Source organism: Juglans microcarpa x Juglans regia, chromosome 2D, assembly GCF_004785595.1.
Source record: "Juglans microcarpa x Juglans regia isolate MS1-56 chromosome 2D, Jm3101_v1.0, whole genome shotgun sequence".
Taxonomy (NCBI): Eukaryota; Viridiplantae; Streptophyta; class Magnoliopsida; order Fagales; family Juglandaceae; genus Juglans; species Juglans microcarpa x Juglans regia.
The window spans coordinates 730,078-746,148 of record NC_054596.1 but is presented as its reverse complement, the minus strand read 5'-3'; the positions used below and the strand labels follow the sequence as shown (position 1 = coordinate 746,148).

At 37.9% G+C, this 16,071-nt stretch overlaps 2 protein-coding genes and 1 long non-coding RNA gene across 3 annotated transcripts; 1 reads left to right on the top strand and 2 right to left on the bottom strand.

Annotated features, from left to right (window-relative positions):
- Positions 1–479: 479 nt before the first annotated feature.
- LOC121249598 (zinc finger protein CONSTANS-LIKE 2-like) lies at positions 480–2,630 on the bottom strand. The gene is made up of 2 exons (XM_041148318.1): positions 1,774–2,630; positions 480–984 (listed from the first exon to the last, which is right to left on the bottom strand). The coding sequence occupies exons 1-2, from the start codon at positions 2,533–2,535 to the stop codon at positions 625–627; spliced, it is 1,122 nt and encodes a 373-aa protein (XP_041004252.1). The 5' UTR covers positions 2,536–2,630; the 3' UTR covers positions 480–624.
- LOC121249599 lies at positions 1,357–1,759 on the bottom strand. Its single transcript, XR_005937620.1, has 2 exons — positions 1,484–1,759; positions 1,357–1,404 (listed from the first exon to the last, which is right to left on the bottom strand). It is a non-coding gene; the product is annotated as an uncharacterized LOC121249599 (long non-coding RNA).
- Positions 2,631–12,739: 10,109 nt separating the features above from the next.
- Positions 12,740–16,071, top strand: LOC121249597 (pentatricopeptide repeat-containing protein At5g38730). The gene is given in 2 exon segments (XM_041148317.1): positions 12,740–14,045; positions 14,048–16,071. Coding segments are annotated over 2 exon segments (1,746 nt in total). The 5' UTR covers positions 12,740–12,982; the 3' UTR covers positions 14,731–16,071.

Sequence of the window (16,071 nt, the reverse complement as noted above, 5' to 3'; positions counted from 1 at the left end):
TAATCCACCAACTTTCTAACAGCTGAAAATTCTTGACAGTTTCTACCTCCATTTGGTTCTTTCTGTTTTTTATGAGACTATGATTTCCACCATAACCTATCATAGATCAGGAATCTTCAGCCACTAGTGCACCAAAATGGCACAGAGATGGCTATGTAGCCTAAAAAAAAGGGCAAGTGTAAAATTTCCATGGGCCCATTGAAAACCAGAAAGCTCTTCAAAGCTTGAATAAACATTGTAGCATACAAGCAGCAATGGAGAGCATTAGTTACATTCAAGCATGTGGATGAAATTTGTATAAACTCCTGTTTTCTTATAGTTACCTCTTTGGATTATGCTTCCTTCTTCCCTCAAAGTACAAATATGAAGTCCAATAAAAGATAAGAAAGAAATTAAAGGGGGAATCGTAACTGCAAGGAATTCATTGTGAAATGAGAAATTTACATGCATTTACAAGACAGTGGCATGAGGAGGAGAAGTATACAAAATGATTTAGCATGTATCTCATTAACTTAGACCGATTAGATTAGGAAAATACATATCAGTACTAGAGCTTTTGTAAATAAGCAGTACAACTCTCATCTGAAGAGGTTTTTTCTTCTTTTTCTTCTTCTCTCCCTAGTCTCAGAATGATGGCACAATGCCATATCCAGTTTCTGCCATTAGTGTGGTGGAGAACATCTGGTCCACTTCAACTTCTACATCCGTCCTCTTAGCAAAACGGCCCTTGATCCGGGGTCTGGTCTCTGCATATGCCTTCCTAGAAGCATACCGGATTGTTTTCTCAAACTTCCTTGTCTTCTTTTTCTCTCTGTATCTTAGGACCCTTGCTTCCCTGTCCAGTGGGGTAAGTTGGTGTGGCATCTGGAGAGGAGGTCCAGAGAAAAGGTCAATTGTCCCTTTGGAAGTTCTTGGGTGTGAGATTGAGATATCGATCATCGTTGATTCTGGTACAACGCCAACATCCATAGATGAAACAGAGACCTGTTTACATAATCAAAGAATTACCAGTTAGCATGGGGTGATAAAGTGAAAGAATAACTTTGAAACGTCTGCTAGAGTTTAACTGTTCAAGTCGTTCGTAAGTGAGTCGAGAAGAATTTTGACTGCAATTTACTCTTCAAATTCGACATATAAACTAAGCTCCCACCCAACTTTATGACTTGGAACAAAAGGGAAAGAGAACAAAGGGTACTGAAATGTTTATGCTACCAGATTCCATCCTTTAAAGGATAAATGTTACGAAAAGAGCAAAAGAGCCAATAAAGAGAAAATCTGAAAAGATTCCTCTTCCTCTAAGATTTGAACTCGTAGAAGCAGGGCACATAGCCATTCGTATACTATCCTCTAGCTCAGCAAGTCGACATGAAAGAAAACTAGTCCTTAACCAGTAATTCAAATAACCTCATATTATATTAGAAAACACACGAGAACTTTGTTCTAACCAGTAATTCACTAGTCCTTAACCAGTAATTCAAATAACCTCATATTATATTGGAAAACATACGAGAACATTGTTCATGAAGAGGAGAACTTGATGTAATTGGAGTTGGTCATAGATCTTCAAATGTTAAAAATGAAAAAAATTCGAAAAAATGACTCTAAAGCTGTATAAGAATGGTAACAGGAGCATGTTGTCATACACAGATTTGTTAGAACCAAATATATATATTCAATTGATGGACCTAAAATGATCAGACTTCATGGAATTTCGGAAGCTGCAGAACAAAAAAAGTTTGCACCGACTTATATACGCGGCAAAGAGAACCTTACACTGTGACTAATGGAACCATGGTAACTGTATGTAGATTTTGAGGACTCAAAATCCAGTCCCAACTGAAACTCCTGTTGTTGCGGCTGGTGATGCAGCTGAACCTTCGCATCTCCATTCTGAACGGGCACAACACTGTCACCCCCGTAGCTTTTCTGGGGAACAGCGTAATGTTGTATCTGGTGGTGGTTATACTGATCTTCTAACTGATTCTGATCAACACACGAGTTGTACTCCACAAAGTCCACATACTCATCAACTTCCCCACCAAACAAGAACCCATTGTTCTGATTGTAGTTATTCTTCACGGGATTGAGTAACAACCATGATGCTGCCTCATCTTCATCCTCTTCGTCAATGGTCTCGTCCCCATCATCATGGGCTAAAATCCCGTCTACGGGGTCAGCAGCAGGTGGGCCGGGTAAGCACCCGGAGATGGGAAGAATTGGGACGCGGTGGTGGCGGCTTGCGAGTGGGTTCGCGGAGTGGATGTCGGCGTCGCAGGCGGTGCAGAGAGACGCGGCGTCGGCTTTGCATATGAAAGCTGCCGGGGCGCGCTCGCACGCCTCGCAGACCCACACACGCTCGTGGCGGGACGCAACGAGGTTCGCGGCGTGGATGCGGGCGTCGCACCCGGTGCACAGGTAGGCCGAGTCGGCCCGGCAATACACTGTGCAAGCCGCCGCCCTGCACGTGTCGCATACACGTGCCCAGTTATTGCCACCACCGCCATCACCACCATTACAAATCTCCTCCTTCATCATCTCTCTCTTATCTTTTCTCTCCCTGTGGCTCTGAGTTTCTTAGTATTTGTGAGTGAACTGTGAAGTGTGAACACAGTGAATGAAGTGGGTGTGTTACTGTAGGCAAAGGGGAGGACCAAGTGGGAGGGAGGAGAGAATAAGGGATCGACACGTGGCATAAATTTGGTGGTGGAAAACAGTTGTTACGTTATCTATGTGGTTGGGTTTGCTTTAAGTGGGCCATAGTAGAGTCAGAGGTTCGTGTGGGTCCCACAACTTTGGCAATGGCAACTAGGGATGTCCAATATTTTAATGGATTGTATTAGTGTCATATCAAGACATGTACATTATATTTAATGTGTCAATCCGAATACAACCTGTTAAGAATTTCATGTCAAAATTTTAAATCATAATACAATTCATTAAAATAACGGATTGACACGATCCGTTTTAATCTATTACTGAATATGAAATAGATTGACACAATACGATACGACCAGACCCAACTCGTTTTAACTCGTTTATGTTAATGGGTTGAACAGACCCGTTTCAACCCGTTTGACCTGATTGATTTTATATAAATATTAAAATATTATTAAAAAAATTAACTGCAAGTTCAAAATTACAATCAAACAATAAAAATATCGACATTAAAATCTCAACAGTACCAAATATGATAAACACACATTATAAAATATTAATGTTACAAGGGTTACTGATTGAAGGGGCGTGAGACTTTGTCACTTGAGTAGTTGAGAAGTTAATATTTGAGAAAACTAAGGGACTCGAGGGCCATAGGATTACTGGGTTAGGTTTTATGAACTTTTTCAATTTTAAGTCTAAGGTATAAATGTAAATTCAACTTTCTTAACGAGTCATAACGAATTGATCCGTTAATGACCTGTTAAGCAATCGTGTCTTAATGGGTTAATCTGTTTTGACCCGAACACATTAAGGTCAAACTCAAACATGTTTTTATCGTGTCGTGTTCGTATTGGGTTAACGGGTCGTATCACATATTACCACCCAATGGCAGTGACTTGTGAGATCACAAGACGAAAGTACCTGCGTCCTGATAATCTGACTGTACCTCCATTTTTTATTAAAAAATTAATGAACTTATTATAAAGTTATGTTTAATAAATATTATTGTAATTTAAGCTTTTATTTTAGTTTTGATTGATGACATATAATAATTTATAGTAATGCAGGACATGCAAGAGTTGTAATGGTTTGAGAGAAGCTCGTTAATGCAGGTGTTGTCCGTGAAGTAGTGGGCTCTTTATCGGGTGGGGATTGTGGCCAATGTTTGAAGGATCTGCAGCAGCAAGAAGGGACCATGTTCGCTAGAAAGGCTAGTCCTACAGTGAGTGTTGTTCAGTAAGAGGAGTCTGGATGAAATGGACATTTGGAATATGTTAAAGGAGTGGGTGAGGTTAGGTCAGTAAGTGTTCAGCTCGGATCTGAAGATTACATTGATATGGGTAATACACAAGCCCATGGTGTTGAAACCATTGCTTTGGAGGGTGTTGGTGTTGCGGCTCCTAAAGATACTCATTCAGAATATTAAGTCGAGAGGGATAAGATTAGGACGATATGCAAAAGTACTACAGTACAGATTCAGAAATTTCAAAAAACACAGATGGCAAGTTTTTGAAAATGAACTCCCCTAGGGCGTTGATTCGCCCTTCTAAACTCAACTTATGATTAGTCCTATAATTTTCTGGAATATAAAGGGAGTTAGAACTTCTCAATTGCGCTTGAGAAATATCATTTCTAAGTATAGGCCTAATATTTTAGCTTTGGTTGAACCCTTTTTGCTGGAGGATAGAATTCCTAGTTGTTTGATAAAGTTTTCTTGTGATTTTTTCTTACAAATGAAGTGTATGGTGGTCAAATCTGACTTTTGTTGAATTCGGCAGTATCAGTGCTTTGGGTGGCAGGTTCTAATCAGTTTGTGATTGTGCAAGTTAAGGAGAATGATCATATGTTCATTTTCACTATTGTTTATGTTAAGTGTAGTCAACTAGAGAGGAAAATCCTTTGGTAGGATTTGGAGGCGAGTGGCAATGTTAACCTTCCGTGGATTATTTTTGGTGATTTTAATATCATTAAAGATGATTTCGAGAAAATAGGTGGTAATCCTGGTCAGTTTGCTGCGATTGAGGATTTTAATTTTTGTATTCAGAATGCAACTTGCTGGAAATGTATTCCAAAGGACCGAGGATGACTTGATGTAATGGCCAAGGCGTTTTGGCTCGAAGTGGGCAAGGTTAGATAGATACTTTATTGATTCTAATTTTCTTACTTGTTTGCTGAATGTTTTTTATTAGGTTTTGGCACGCACTACTTCATATCATTCTCCTTTGCTAATACAAATGGGAGAGGACCCGTTCAGGTATGGGCCTAGCCCGTTTAGATTTTAGTTCATGTGGACAGTTTATATGGATTTTCTTAATCTCATGGAGGAGTGTGGAAGTAGGAGTGTATTGGCTTTGAGATTCACAAGTTATCTTTTAAAATGAAAATCGCTAAGGTGGCTTTAAGGGAGTGGAATCGGCATGTTTTTTGCAAAACTGATGTCATTATCCAAGAATTAGAGTAACATATTGAAACTATTGATCTGAGGATGGTAATGATCTCATGGTGGCTAAGATGGAACTTTTGACTTGGATGAATAGAGAGGAGATGAGACTTTCTCACATAACAAAAAAAAGATATATGGTTGAGAGATGGAGATCAAAATTCAAAATTCTTTCACACTATCTTGAATGCTAAGAAGCAGAACCAGGTTAATGGTATGTTTTTGGCTAGTGGTACTTTGTTAAATACTCCTGTTGATATTCACCATACTATTATTGAGTATTTTCATCAATTTTTAGGGAATAGTAGTAGTCGTGATTTGCCTAGTTTAAACAACCTCATCTTTTTTATGATCTCCACCGCTAATAATCTTCTCATTTGTAAAGATTATTCCCTTGAAGAAATTAATGATGCTCTTTTTAGTATTCTCGTTGAGAGTAGTCCTAGTCCGGATGGTTTTGGTTCGGTTTTTTTTCCAATTTTGTTGGTATTTAGTTAGGGAGAATTTATTGGAAGCTACATCTGAGTTCTTTCAAACAAAATCTCTTTCCAGGTTCTTCACTACGTCCTATATTGTTTTGATTCTTAAGGTGGAGAATCCTACTCGTTTTGATAAATTTAGCTCAATTAGTCTTTGTTCAATTTTTTATAAGATATATGCTAAGATTATTGTGGCCCGTATGACGAACATGCTTTCTAAGATAATTTCTCAAGAATAAGGGGTGTTTATTCCTGGACGTAATATTTTTAAGAATATTAGTTTAACTCATGAGCTTGTTCATTCTATTCCCAAAAAACCTATAAGCTGGACATGTCTAAGGCCTATGATAAAGTGGATTGATATTTTCTTTTACATGTCTTGGAGGCCTTTGGTTTTTCCGCTCAAGTTTGTGCTTTGATTAAGACGTGTATTTTTTTCGTCTTGATTTTCTGTCACGATGAATGACACTCCTCTGGGTTTCTTCAAAGGAGAACGTGGCCAATGGCAAGGTAACCCCTTTCGCCCTATGTGTTTATTGTTATGCAAAAGGTTCTCTTTTGCCTGCTCATTAAATCATTCGAGAATAATAAAATTAGGCAATTTACTCAAATTCAAGGTACTCATCTTGTTTCTCATCTTATATATGCTGATAATATTATTATTTTAGCTAATGGTGGTCAGAGGTCTATGAGAGCTTTAATGAAAGTTTTGAATTGTTATGAAGAATGGACGGGACAAGTTCTCAATAAAGACAAAAGTGCTGTTTATTTCTTTAAACATATTCTTGTCTCTAGAAAATGCTTTATTTTTCGTTTTCCTGGATTTTCTGAAAGGGTCTTTTCCTTTTAAATACTTGAGAGTGCCTATTGTGGTTGGTAGACTAAAGGCTTGTGATTTAATTGAAAAATTTTAAAAAGAAAATTACAGGTTGAAAGATGAAATTGCTTTCTATTCGTGGTAGAATTATTTTGTTGCGTCGTGTTTTGTCTAGTATGATCACTCATCTTTTAGTTGTTTTATATATTCCTAATGTCGTGATTAAGTCGCTGAATAGGCTCATGAGTTTTTTCTTTTGGCGTGAATCTAAAGGAAAAAGTAAAAGAAAATGGGTGGCTTGGGCTAATATTTGTAGACCTACGGAAGAAGACGGTTTTGGCATTCGGGATTTTGGGGATATTCAATAGGCCTTACATATGAAACTTGCTTGGCGCTTGATCTCGGGTAAATCTTTGTGGGCAGATGTTTTTAGAAGCAAGTATATTAGGAGTAATCATTTATTCCTCTTGGAGCCTAACAAGGGTACTCGATTTTGGAAATCTATTGTTAAGTTTATTCCGGAGGCCTTAGCTAATTCAAAGTAGCTAGTGCGTGAAGGTAATATTTCTTTTTAGTATGACAATTGGGAGGAGGGTGAATCCCTAAAAGATTAGTATCCAGTTATAGAGTATCTCTTGATTAAGATTAAAGAGTATCGCATTGAGAATGAGTGAGATATCTTGCACTTGGAAAGGTTAGTGGGTCCACAAAAAGCGATTTGTATCATTTTTTGGTTAAGCATAAGGATGATCAGAATGTTTCTTATTTGGAAAAGGAAAGTAATGGCAATTTCACTACTAAAAGTTCTTAGGATTGTATTAGGTTCGGGCGCCCCCTTTACATTGAGCCTATTGGATTTGGCATACTAACCTTCATAAGAAAAATTCTATTATGATGTGGAAAGTTACCAATAATTGTTTGAGTGTGGACGCCAAGATTAAAATGACTGTATTCCTATGGCTTCAAAATGTAATTGTTGCTCTTTGGGACATATTGAGGATCTTAATCATGTGCTTTGTACAGGTGATATTGCTAGACATATTTGGCACCTGACTTCGGTTCAGTTAGGTGTGCATATGGGTATTTTTCGTACTTGACAGGAGTAAGTGAATTTTTGGTTTTGTTGCGCTAGCAATTCTATTCAGGTTTGGATTATTTTTTGTCTTATTCCTTCCATTGTCTGTTGGAAACTCTGGAATTGGCGTTGTAAAAATCAGGTATGAAGGTAAGTGTGATACAGTAGATTCGGTTTGGCATGCTATTAAATTATGGATTTGTAGAATTATGCAATTGACCATAAAAACTGTGAAAATTCCTACCAACGATATTGATATTTTAAAGAGGTTGGATATTCCAGTGCTTTTACCTAAATCCAAGAAGGTATCTGTGGTGAGATGGATTCGACCACAATAGAATTGAATGAAGCTTAATACGGATGGTAGTCGCTTGGGTAATCCAGGGTCGGCAGGAGCTAGGGGTGTTATTTGTGATGCTGGTGGAAAATTTCGTGCGGCTTTTGTTGTGTTCTTAGGCCATGGTTCTAACAATTTTACTGAAATGAGAAGTCTGCTGTAAGGGGTTAGGAGATGCTGTCATCTTGGTTTTTATCAAGTTCACATTGAGACAGACTAACAAATTATCGTTAGATAACTTACTAGGAGAGAATGTAATATTTAGTATTTCGAAGATTTATGGGATGAGCTTCAGACCTGCTTGGAAGCATAGATTATAGAGTAAGTCATGTGTTTTGTGAAGGAAATGTTGTGGCTGATTGTTTAGCTAAGCAGGAAGCTAAGGTCTAAACATGGACTGGATTGAAGACAGAGATATTTTGTCCTGTAAAGTTGAGGGATTTTCTTCGCATGGACATAATTGGAGTTCCTTATTTGTGAATTTCTTAGTGAGGTATTTGTTTAATTGCATATATTTTTCTTTGATATTTTTCTTATTGGTGTGAGCTGACGTTTATTTGCAGGTTATTTTTCTTATTTTCTAAGGTTTGCTTTATTGTTGATTTATCTGTAATCCTTAGATATTTGTCTATTGTTAAAATGTTTTAGGTTTTTTGATGTCTGGATTTTGGTCCTGTATGATTATTTGCAATCCCTAGGTGTCTGTCTATAACAACGATTTTTTTCCGTCACAAATAAAGGCTATCAATAAATTTGGAGTACCGTCCTCTTTTGAAAAAAAAAAAACTATTGCTTATTTTTTAGATAAATATTACTTAGTTTTTCTTTAAAATTATTCATAACGTAAATTACATATATTCGTATTTTAGTAAAGATAGTATAAAATACATATATGCATAATGTTATAACACAATCAAACCCAAGAATTTAATAAACGTATATGAAATCAGCCCACATCAAGATATTTAAATCCAATTGTATTAAGTAAAAATTAAAAAAAAAAAAAAACAACATAATTCAAAAGGATAGAGATTCATTTTGGGAATTTTAAAAAACAAAAATAAAAATAAATCTCATTCTATACATTAAATTTATTTTTTTTTATACATAGTTTATAAAAATAAATATACTGTAGGATAAACATGTTGAATTTTTTTACAATATATGAAGATGACTTTTAATTTTGATTGGACCAAATTCTTTTTCAATTATATATACATTAAATAAGTATAAAAGTTTTTTTAAGTTATATATATATATATATATTTAAGTAATTAAAAAAAAACCCGGGAGCCTTTCCATGCGGGCCCTCCTACTTCTATCTCTCACGTGGTGTTGTGTCAGGTTTGGTCTACCTGCAGACAGATGGATCAGATCGAGTTCATGTTCTTTCCCTTCCCGTGATATAATACGGCGCCCGTGATAGAAGAGGAAAGTAGAACTAAAAGCATCAACTCTTACCAACATTCTCATGTCAGTAGATCGTATTATCCTACCTCGTATACACTTACATTAAAAAAAAAAAAACACACTCACAGTTGACAGTGTTCTCGCGGGTTCCAAATAGTAGAGTGGACCCGCTTACATCGTATTTAAATCTCATCCTACAACCGAACATCAATCGTAATTATGGACCAAAAACATCCTTCTCAATATCCAGAAGAGATAATTAATGCAAAAGCATCTAGATTACCTACTCATACAGTGTAAATTGAGGTTTGAGTTGAATATATCTAATGAAAAATGATTTTTACACCATATTTTTTACGATATATTTCATAATAATGTATTAAATGAAGATAATTTTATAAAAATATATTTATTTTATAAAAATATACTTATCTTATAAAATTCTTATGAAATGTATTTTGAAAATAAAGGGAAGCCATCGTTATCATGCATTAACACTAGAGGGTGATGCATGCATTAGATCATCAGAAAGATGACAAAATTTTACATATATATGGTGTAATTGTAAAGCACGTTTTCTTCCACCCACGGATGGTAAGGGTACTGCAGATGATTTCCAACCAAACAAAACTGATTTAGTAGCCCAGCCACAAACAACAAGACAATCTATCCAATTAATCCCATCCATGCTGACATGTATCGCTAGCTGCAACCCCCCCTGCTCACGTGGAAATAATCAGTCCACTACCAAAATATAGAAAATTAGGAGCTGACTCAGATCCAACCCCATGTTGTTGGAAATTCTTATAGCCAGTAGAAAAGCGCCACGTGAGAAGTGATCAGATTAGGATGCAGCTCCACCACAAGTTGGTGATGATCACCACGTACATAGCTGGGGAGGGAGGTAGCTAGCTAGCTGCATGCTGCTTCCTGACCCCGTCTCGTATGGGGCCGCCTCTGGTCCCTTGAAAAGGTGTTATTATTTATTAACACTTCATGCTAATAAAAGAGATATCGACGTGCCGTGCCGTGCCGTGCCGTGCCGTATATGCCTGCATGCCGGCCCCCATCAAGGCCATCCTTCCCCTTGTCAATAATACAACGGAAATGCCAAACTCATCGAAAATGTATCTCGAATTTTTTTTTTTAATTTAATCAGTGAAGAAGTGTTTTCTCAATAATGTTGTGAATTTTTTATTTTTTTAAAAAATATTTATGATAATTAAAAAAATATATGAAAAAAAAAGAAAAGAAAAATAAAAAAAAATAAAATGTACTTTTTGAAACACATTTAAAACAAATTTTCGTGAATGTAGTGTACTCATAATTCAAACCCTTCTAACATTTGTACAACGACATCAACGTCATCGGCAATTTCCATCATTCAAACCAAAGGTACTCTCTCCCTTATCTTCTCTCTTTTCCCTAAAACAGATCATTTGAAAGGGAATTATATATGAATTCATTTACGTACTAGCTAGTAGACCCTAGCTAATTTGATAGGGTTTTTGTACGTACATCAAACTCGTTCACTCGCGGGTCATGATTTCGTTGCGGATCGATATTGGCACGACTTATACATATAATTAATTCTAATTAGAAATTAATTTTGATATCATATATTTATAAAAACTCAATAAAAAGTGCATTCATGAAGTTGTATTAATTCATGAGACGTACTTTATATGTAAGAATGACTAGCTAGCTATACTTAATTATGATTCAAATTAATTCCTTAAAATTATTATAAAAGGAAACCACCCCCCCCTCTCTCTCTCTCTCTCTAAAAACACGATTGATCAGTACCAGTACCCTTCAATAATAAGCAATTAACACAGCAAGAAATACATGATTCACATCCCGGTTTTGGCGTGAGAGATCAGCAATCTACGCATGAGAACCGATTTTTTGTCGTTGGAGTCTGGGATCACGAGGCTGATCAGGAGATAAGCATATATAGACAAATAATTGGCAGTGGAAATGCAAATTAGTCACCAGCAGACATTGACTTGAGGTTCATATCAGAGTGAGAAGCTAGCAAAGGAAAAATGGAAGACGTCTGCTCAAAATTAAAAGCCAGTCCAAAAGCCGAAAGGTTGGATAACACACACCAAATATCTATATAGAGAGAGAGGACGATGGATAGGTTTATGCAGCCATAGGGCTTCATGGCTGGCTTTACAAGTAGGTAATCCAAGAACCACTTTTAGATAACGCATTGGACTAAACTGATTAGAAGTTGCATCCCTTGTTGGACCTTGGGCGACCCTCACATGGGCCAGAAGGAAAACTGTTTCAGTGATCACCACACTCGCCCGTACCCAGTCCGGTTGATCCAAGTACCGAGTTTAAAATTCGGTACCCGGTCTCTATTTTAAAAATTAATTTTAATAACAAAACGACGTCGTTCTAAAAATTAACCACGTTGCATAGTTTTTTGAAAACAAAAAAAAAAAAAAGAAAAAAAGAAAAAGAAACAAAACAGCGAAACCAAGTGGGGGGGGGGGGGTGGGGGGGGGGGGGTGGGGGGGGGGAGGATTTCATTTGAAACCCTAGCCTCGGAAACCGACGTAAAACCGAAACGTATTTCTGGGCTCAGAAATTATTTGCTGATCTCAATGGCTAACGGATCGATTCTTGTGGTGGAGGATATCGATTGCACTATTGAATTGCAGGATAGGCTTGAGCGAGCCAGGGCTGTGAATCCTCGTCCCCCATTTTCATCCCTTTAAATTTTTAATCAAGAAGAACAGGAGAAAAGATGTCTGTGGGGAAAAGGGTTTATATCTACATCTTTGCTGGATCACACCGTCCTGAACATCTATTTGAAACTGAGCAGGAAAAAAAACACACTTATAAATTGTCAAATTTTCTTCCACCCCCGGTTTGGGTTTGTATAGACTAGAGAACTTCAAACCTATTAAGATTCCATTTACTATCAGAGAAAGCATTAGTTTTATGCTCTGATTGTGGGCTTTCTATTTCCTAAATTTTCCGCCCCCCCCCCCCCCCCCCCCCCCCCCCCGGGCGATCGTTCTCTCTCTCTTTCTCGCCGAAAACCCTTGGCTCCTAGCCACTTTCCTCTGCCGACGAAGCTTCGTTGCCTCATGGCCCTCGTCTTCATCACTCTTTGTCGCTCCGCCAGTCTACTACAGCCACTCCGTCGTCGACTTCAAACCAAAGTTAGTTTCTCTCCGCTTCACACACTCTCTCTCTCTCTTGGAAGGTCGTCGGATTGGTATGTTCTATTTACGTTTTGATTCTAGTTTGTTCTCTGCATTTTATTTATTTGGTCTGTTTGGTTGCCTGGAAAGAGAGGAGCAAAAGAAAAACACAAGGTTTGCCAAATCTATTCAGTCATGCTTGAATATGCTGGATAATACACTAGCAGTAGAGTCAATTTATTGGACTGATACAACGTGAATTTCACAGGTTTGCCAAATCTTTTAAGTTCCCAGTTTTATGCGGGACGGGATTCAATAAGTCACGCCATAAATTTTAATAAAATATACGATGTTTTAAAAAAAATAAAAATTACAAAATCCGAGTACGACCCGGGTACCTGGATTTCTGGGTTTCAAAAATCCGGATTATTCTGGGTACCGGCCCGGGTTTGACACAATTTCATTATTGTTTTCAAAATTTTTGAAATATATGAGAGTTTAAATTCTTGTTTTTAAGCACAATTTTATTCATATTTGCTCAGATCAAATCAAGATTTGAACCCGAGACTCAGACAGCGGCCACAACATCGTACTACAACCGTATGGCAGCCATAGTTTGTTTAACTAACGAGACCCAGTTGGTTCAAGCAATATGCGCAATTGTAGTAAAGGGTTATTGGAATAACCTCTTAAAACCCAAGATTAGTTCCACTCTCACTTCAACCGCCACCCACCAGGTACTCCTGCAGCTCTCCTTTTATAGTTATGGTCCTTCCCTTCTTTCTTGGGCATTTTTCAAGTGGGTTGAATCGGTTCCCAACTATAAGCACTCTTTGCAATGTTCATGGACTATGATTCACATCCTCACTAAGCACAAGCACTTCAAAACTGCACAAGACTTGCTTGAGAAAATTGTGCGCAAGGATTTTCTGTCGTCGCCATCAGTTTTGAATGCTCTAGTGAGAGATTACGATGACCTGCATGCGAATTCGCAGGTTTTGAGCTGGCTTGTGATATCTTACAGCAGGTCGAAGATGACCCAGGATGCAATACAAGTTTTTGAGCACATGAGGGCACATAGGTTTCAGCCTCATTTGCATGCTTGTACCGTGCTTTTGAACTGTTTGGTTAAGGATAGGATGACTGATATGGTTTGGAAAGTTTATAAGAAGATGCTTCGGATGGGGGTTGTTCCCAATATGCACATTTATAATGTGTTAATTCATGCTTGTTGCAAGTCTGGGGATGTGGAGACTGCAGAAAATTTGTTGAGTGAGATGGAATTGAAGTGTGTTTTTCCTGACATTTATACCTATAATACATTGATCTCGTTGTATTGCAAGAGGAGTATGCACTATGAGGCTTTGGCTGTACAGGATAGAATGGAAAGAGGAGGAGTGAGTCCTGATATCGTAACTTTTAATTCCCTCATTTATGGGTTGGCTAGGGAAGGTAGAATGAGAGAGGCTGTAAGGCTTTTCCATGACATTAAAGATGCTACTCCTAATAATGTGACATACACTACATTAATTGATGGGTATCTCAGAGTAAATGACCTTGAAGAAGCTTTAAGATTGCGCAAGGTGATGGAGGCTACAGGGTTGTACCCTGGAGTTGTTACATATAATACAATTCTCCGCAAGTTGTGTGAGGATGGCAGGATAAGGATGCAAATAAGCTCTTGAATGAGATGAGTGAGAGAAGAGTTGAACCAGACACTGTTACATGTAACACACTGATCAATGCTTACTGCAAGATAGGAGATATGAGGTCTGCATTAAAAGTGAAGAACAAGATGTTGGAGGGTGGACTAAAACTGGACCAGTTTACTTACAAAGCATTGATTCATGGATTTTGCAAAGTGCAGGAGATGAACAGTGCTAAAGAGCTCTTGTTTTGCATGCTTGATGCAGGGTTTTCTCCAAGTTACTGCACCTACTCTTGGATTGTAGACAGTTATTGCAACCAAGAGAATGAAGATGCAGTGATAAGACTCCTGGATGAGCTGGTGAAAAGAGGTCTGTGTGTTGATGTCTCAGTGTACAGGGCACTGATAAGAAGGTTATGCAGGAGAGAAAGGGTTGACTGTGCTGAAAAAATATTCGTTCTTATGCAAGGGAAGGGTATATTGGGAGACAGTGTTGTATACACTAGTCTGGCATATGCTTGCTTGAAAGCTGGGAAGGCAAACGTAGCTTCCAAAATGTTGGACGAAATGGCTAAAAGGAGGTTGATGATAACACTTAAGATATATAAATCTTTCAATGCTTCTAGTGCTGGTGACAACAGCATCTTACCTCTCTTTTGGATCATGTGGCTGAGAGAGGTTAATGTCCAAAAATATTATTAAAGAATGCGGCAGATGAGTGTAGCTTTGTGAAGGAACCTTGGAGGTGTTTATGTATTGAAGACAACTTTTTTTCATCCCAGAAAAGATGGTAACAGAAACCTCTTCGGTTCCAGCCTGTTGTAATATCTCTTGACTGGATACCCTGATAACTGGTCTCTATAATGTTTGCCAGCCAAGCATCATTGTGGAGAACCTAATATGATGAAGGTTATCATTTTGGGAATGCAAATTCACTTGCCATCCAGCTTTTCTATGCTTCCTCATCTCTTGATGGCAGACACGTACTGGAGTTTATTTCCAAATTTCAACAGTAATTTCTTCATCATTACAGAACCATCTTAGGCCGACTCTCTTTGCCATCAGTTTGAGCTCTTTAGTCAAGGAAGTAACCCCTTATTCTTTAACGTTGCAGGCAAAGCTAGGCAAAACGTGATTTTAGTATTCTCCAAGTTGACATGGAACACCATCCAATTCAGCTGTGATATCAACCTCATTTTGGTATTCTCTAAGTTGCCTCTTGGATTGCTTTCTTACTGAAGGTGCTGCAAATAATGGCCATTGCCAGTTCAGTAATGAGGTGATGGAGAAAAGGTTTGCTACCTCCTAAGATGCAAGCATCTTCCTCCTAGGGCACTGTAAAGGAAGAGGCAAGTGAGCTTATGGAGAATTTGGGAAAATCTGGGTCCAATCTAGATCACAGGACATGGGCTTCTTTCATAGAGGGGCGCTGAGTAACTGGCGACCTTGATAAGGCTTATGGTTGTTTCCAAAATATGGTTGAAAAAGAGGGAGTCTCTTCTTCTGGTTATGCATTTAACATTTTGATAAATTCGTGTTGCCAAAAGAATAGGGCAATAGATGCATGCAAGCATCTGGTTGATCTGGTCAGTGTAAAACGCTTAAAACCTTGGCATGCTAAATATAAAGAGTTGATAAGTAAGTTGCTGGTTCAGGGTGGGTTTAAAGATGCTTTAAATCTTTTGGGTTTGATGAAAAATCTAAGGTTTCCACCGTAGTGGATCCATTTATCAAGTTTGTATCAAAGTCGTGAACTGGTGATGATGCGATTGTCTTTCTGAAGCAAATGACTTCAAAGAGGTATCCGGCAACATCATGTTTGAAGCCTTCTTCAAGGCTGGCATACCGAAGCCGGAAATTTCCTTTCCAAATGCCCAGGTTTCATGCACAACCATGCAGATGTCTTGAGTCTCTTCCATTCCTCTCAGCCCAGAAAAATGTGGCTGCTTAGGCATTGTTGGGCTGTATTTTGTGATTTTATCATGTGAGAATAATGTAGCATGGTATTTCATCAAGAAATTTTGGTATGAATATTTTCTTCTC

Coding starts and splice junctions, on each gene's coding strand:
- LOC121249598 (XM_041148318.1), bottom strand. CDS start 2,535: ATGATGAAGGAGGAGATTTGTAATGGTGGTGATGGCGGTGGTGGCAAT. Junction 985..1,773: donor ATGGTTCCATTAGTCACAGT/GTAAGGTTCTCT, acceptor TTATGTAAACAG/GTCTCTGTTTCATCTATGGA.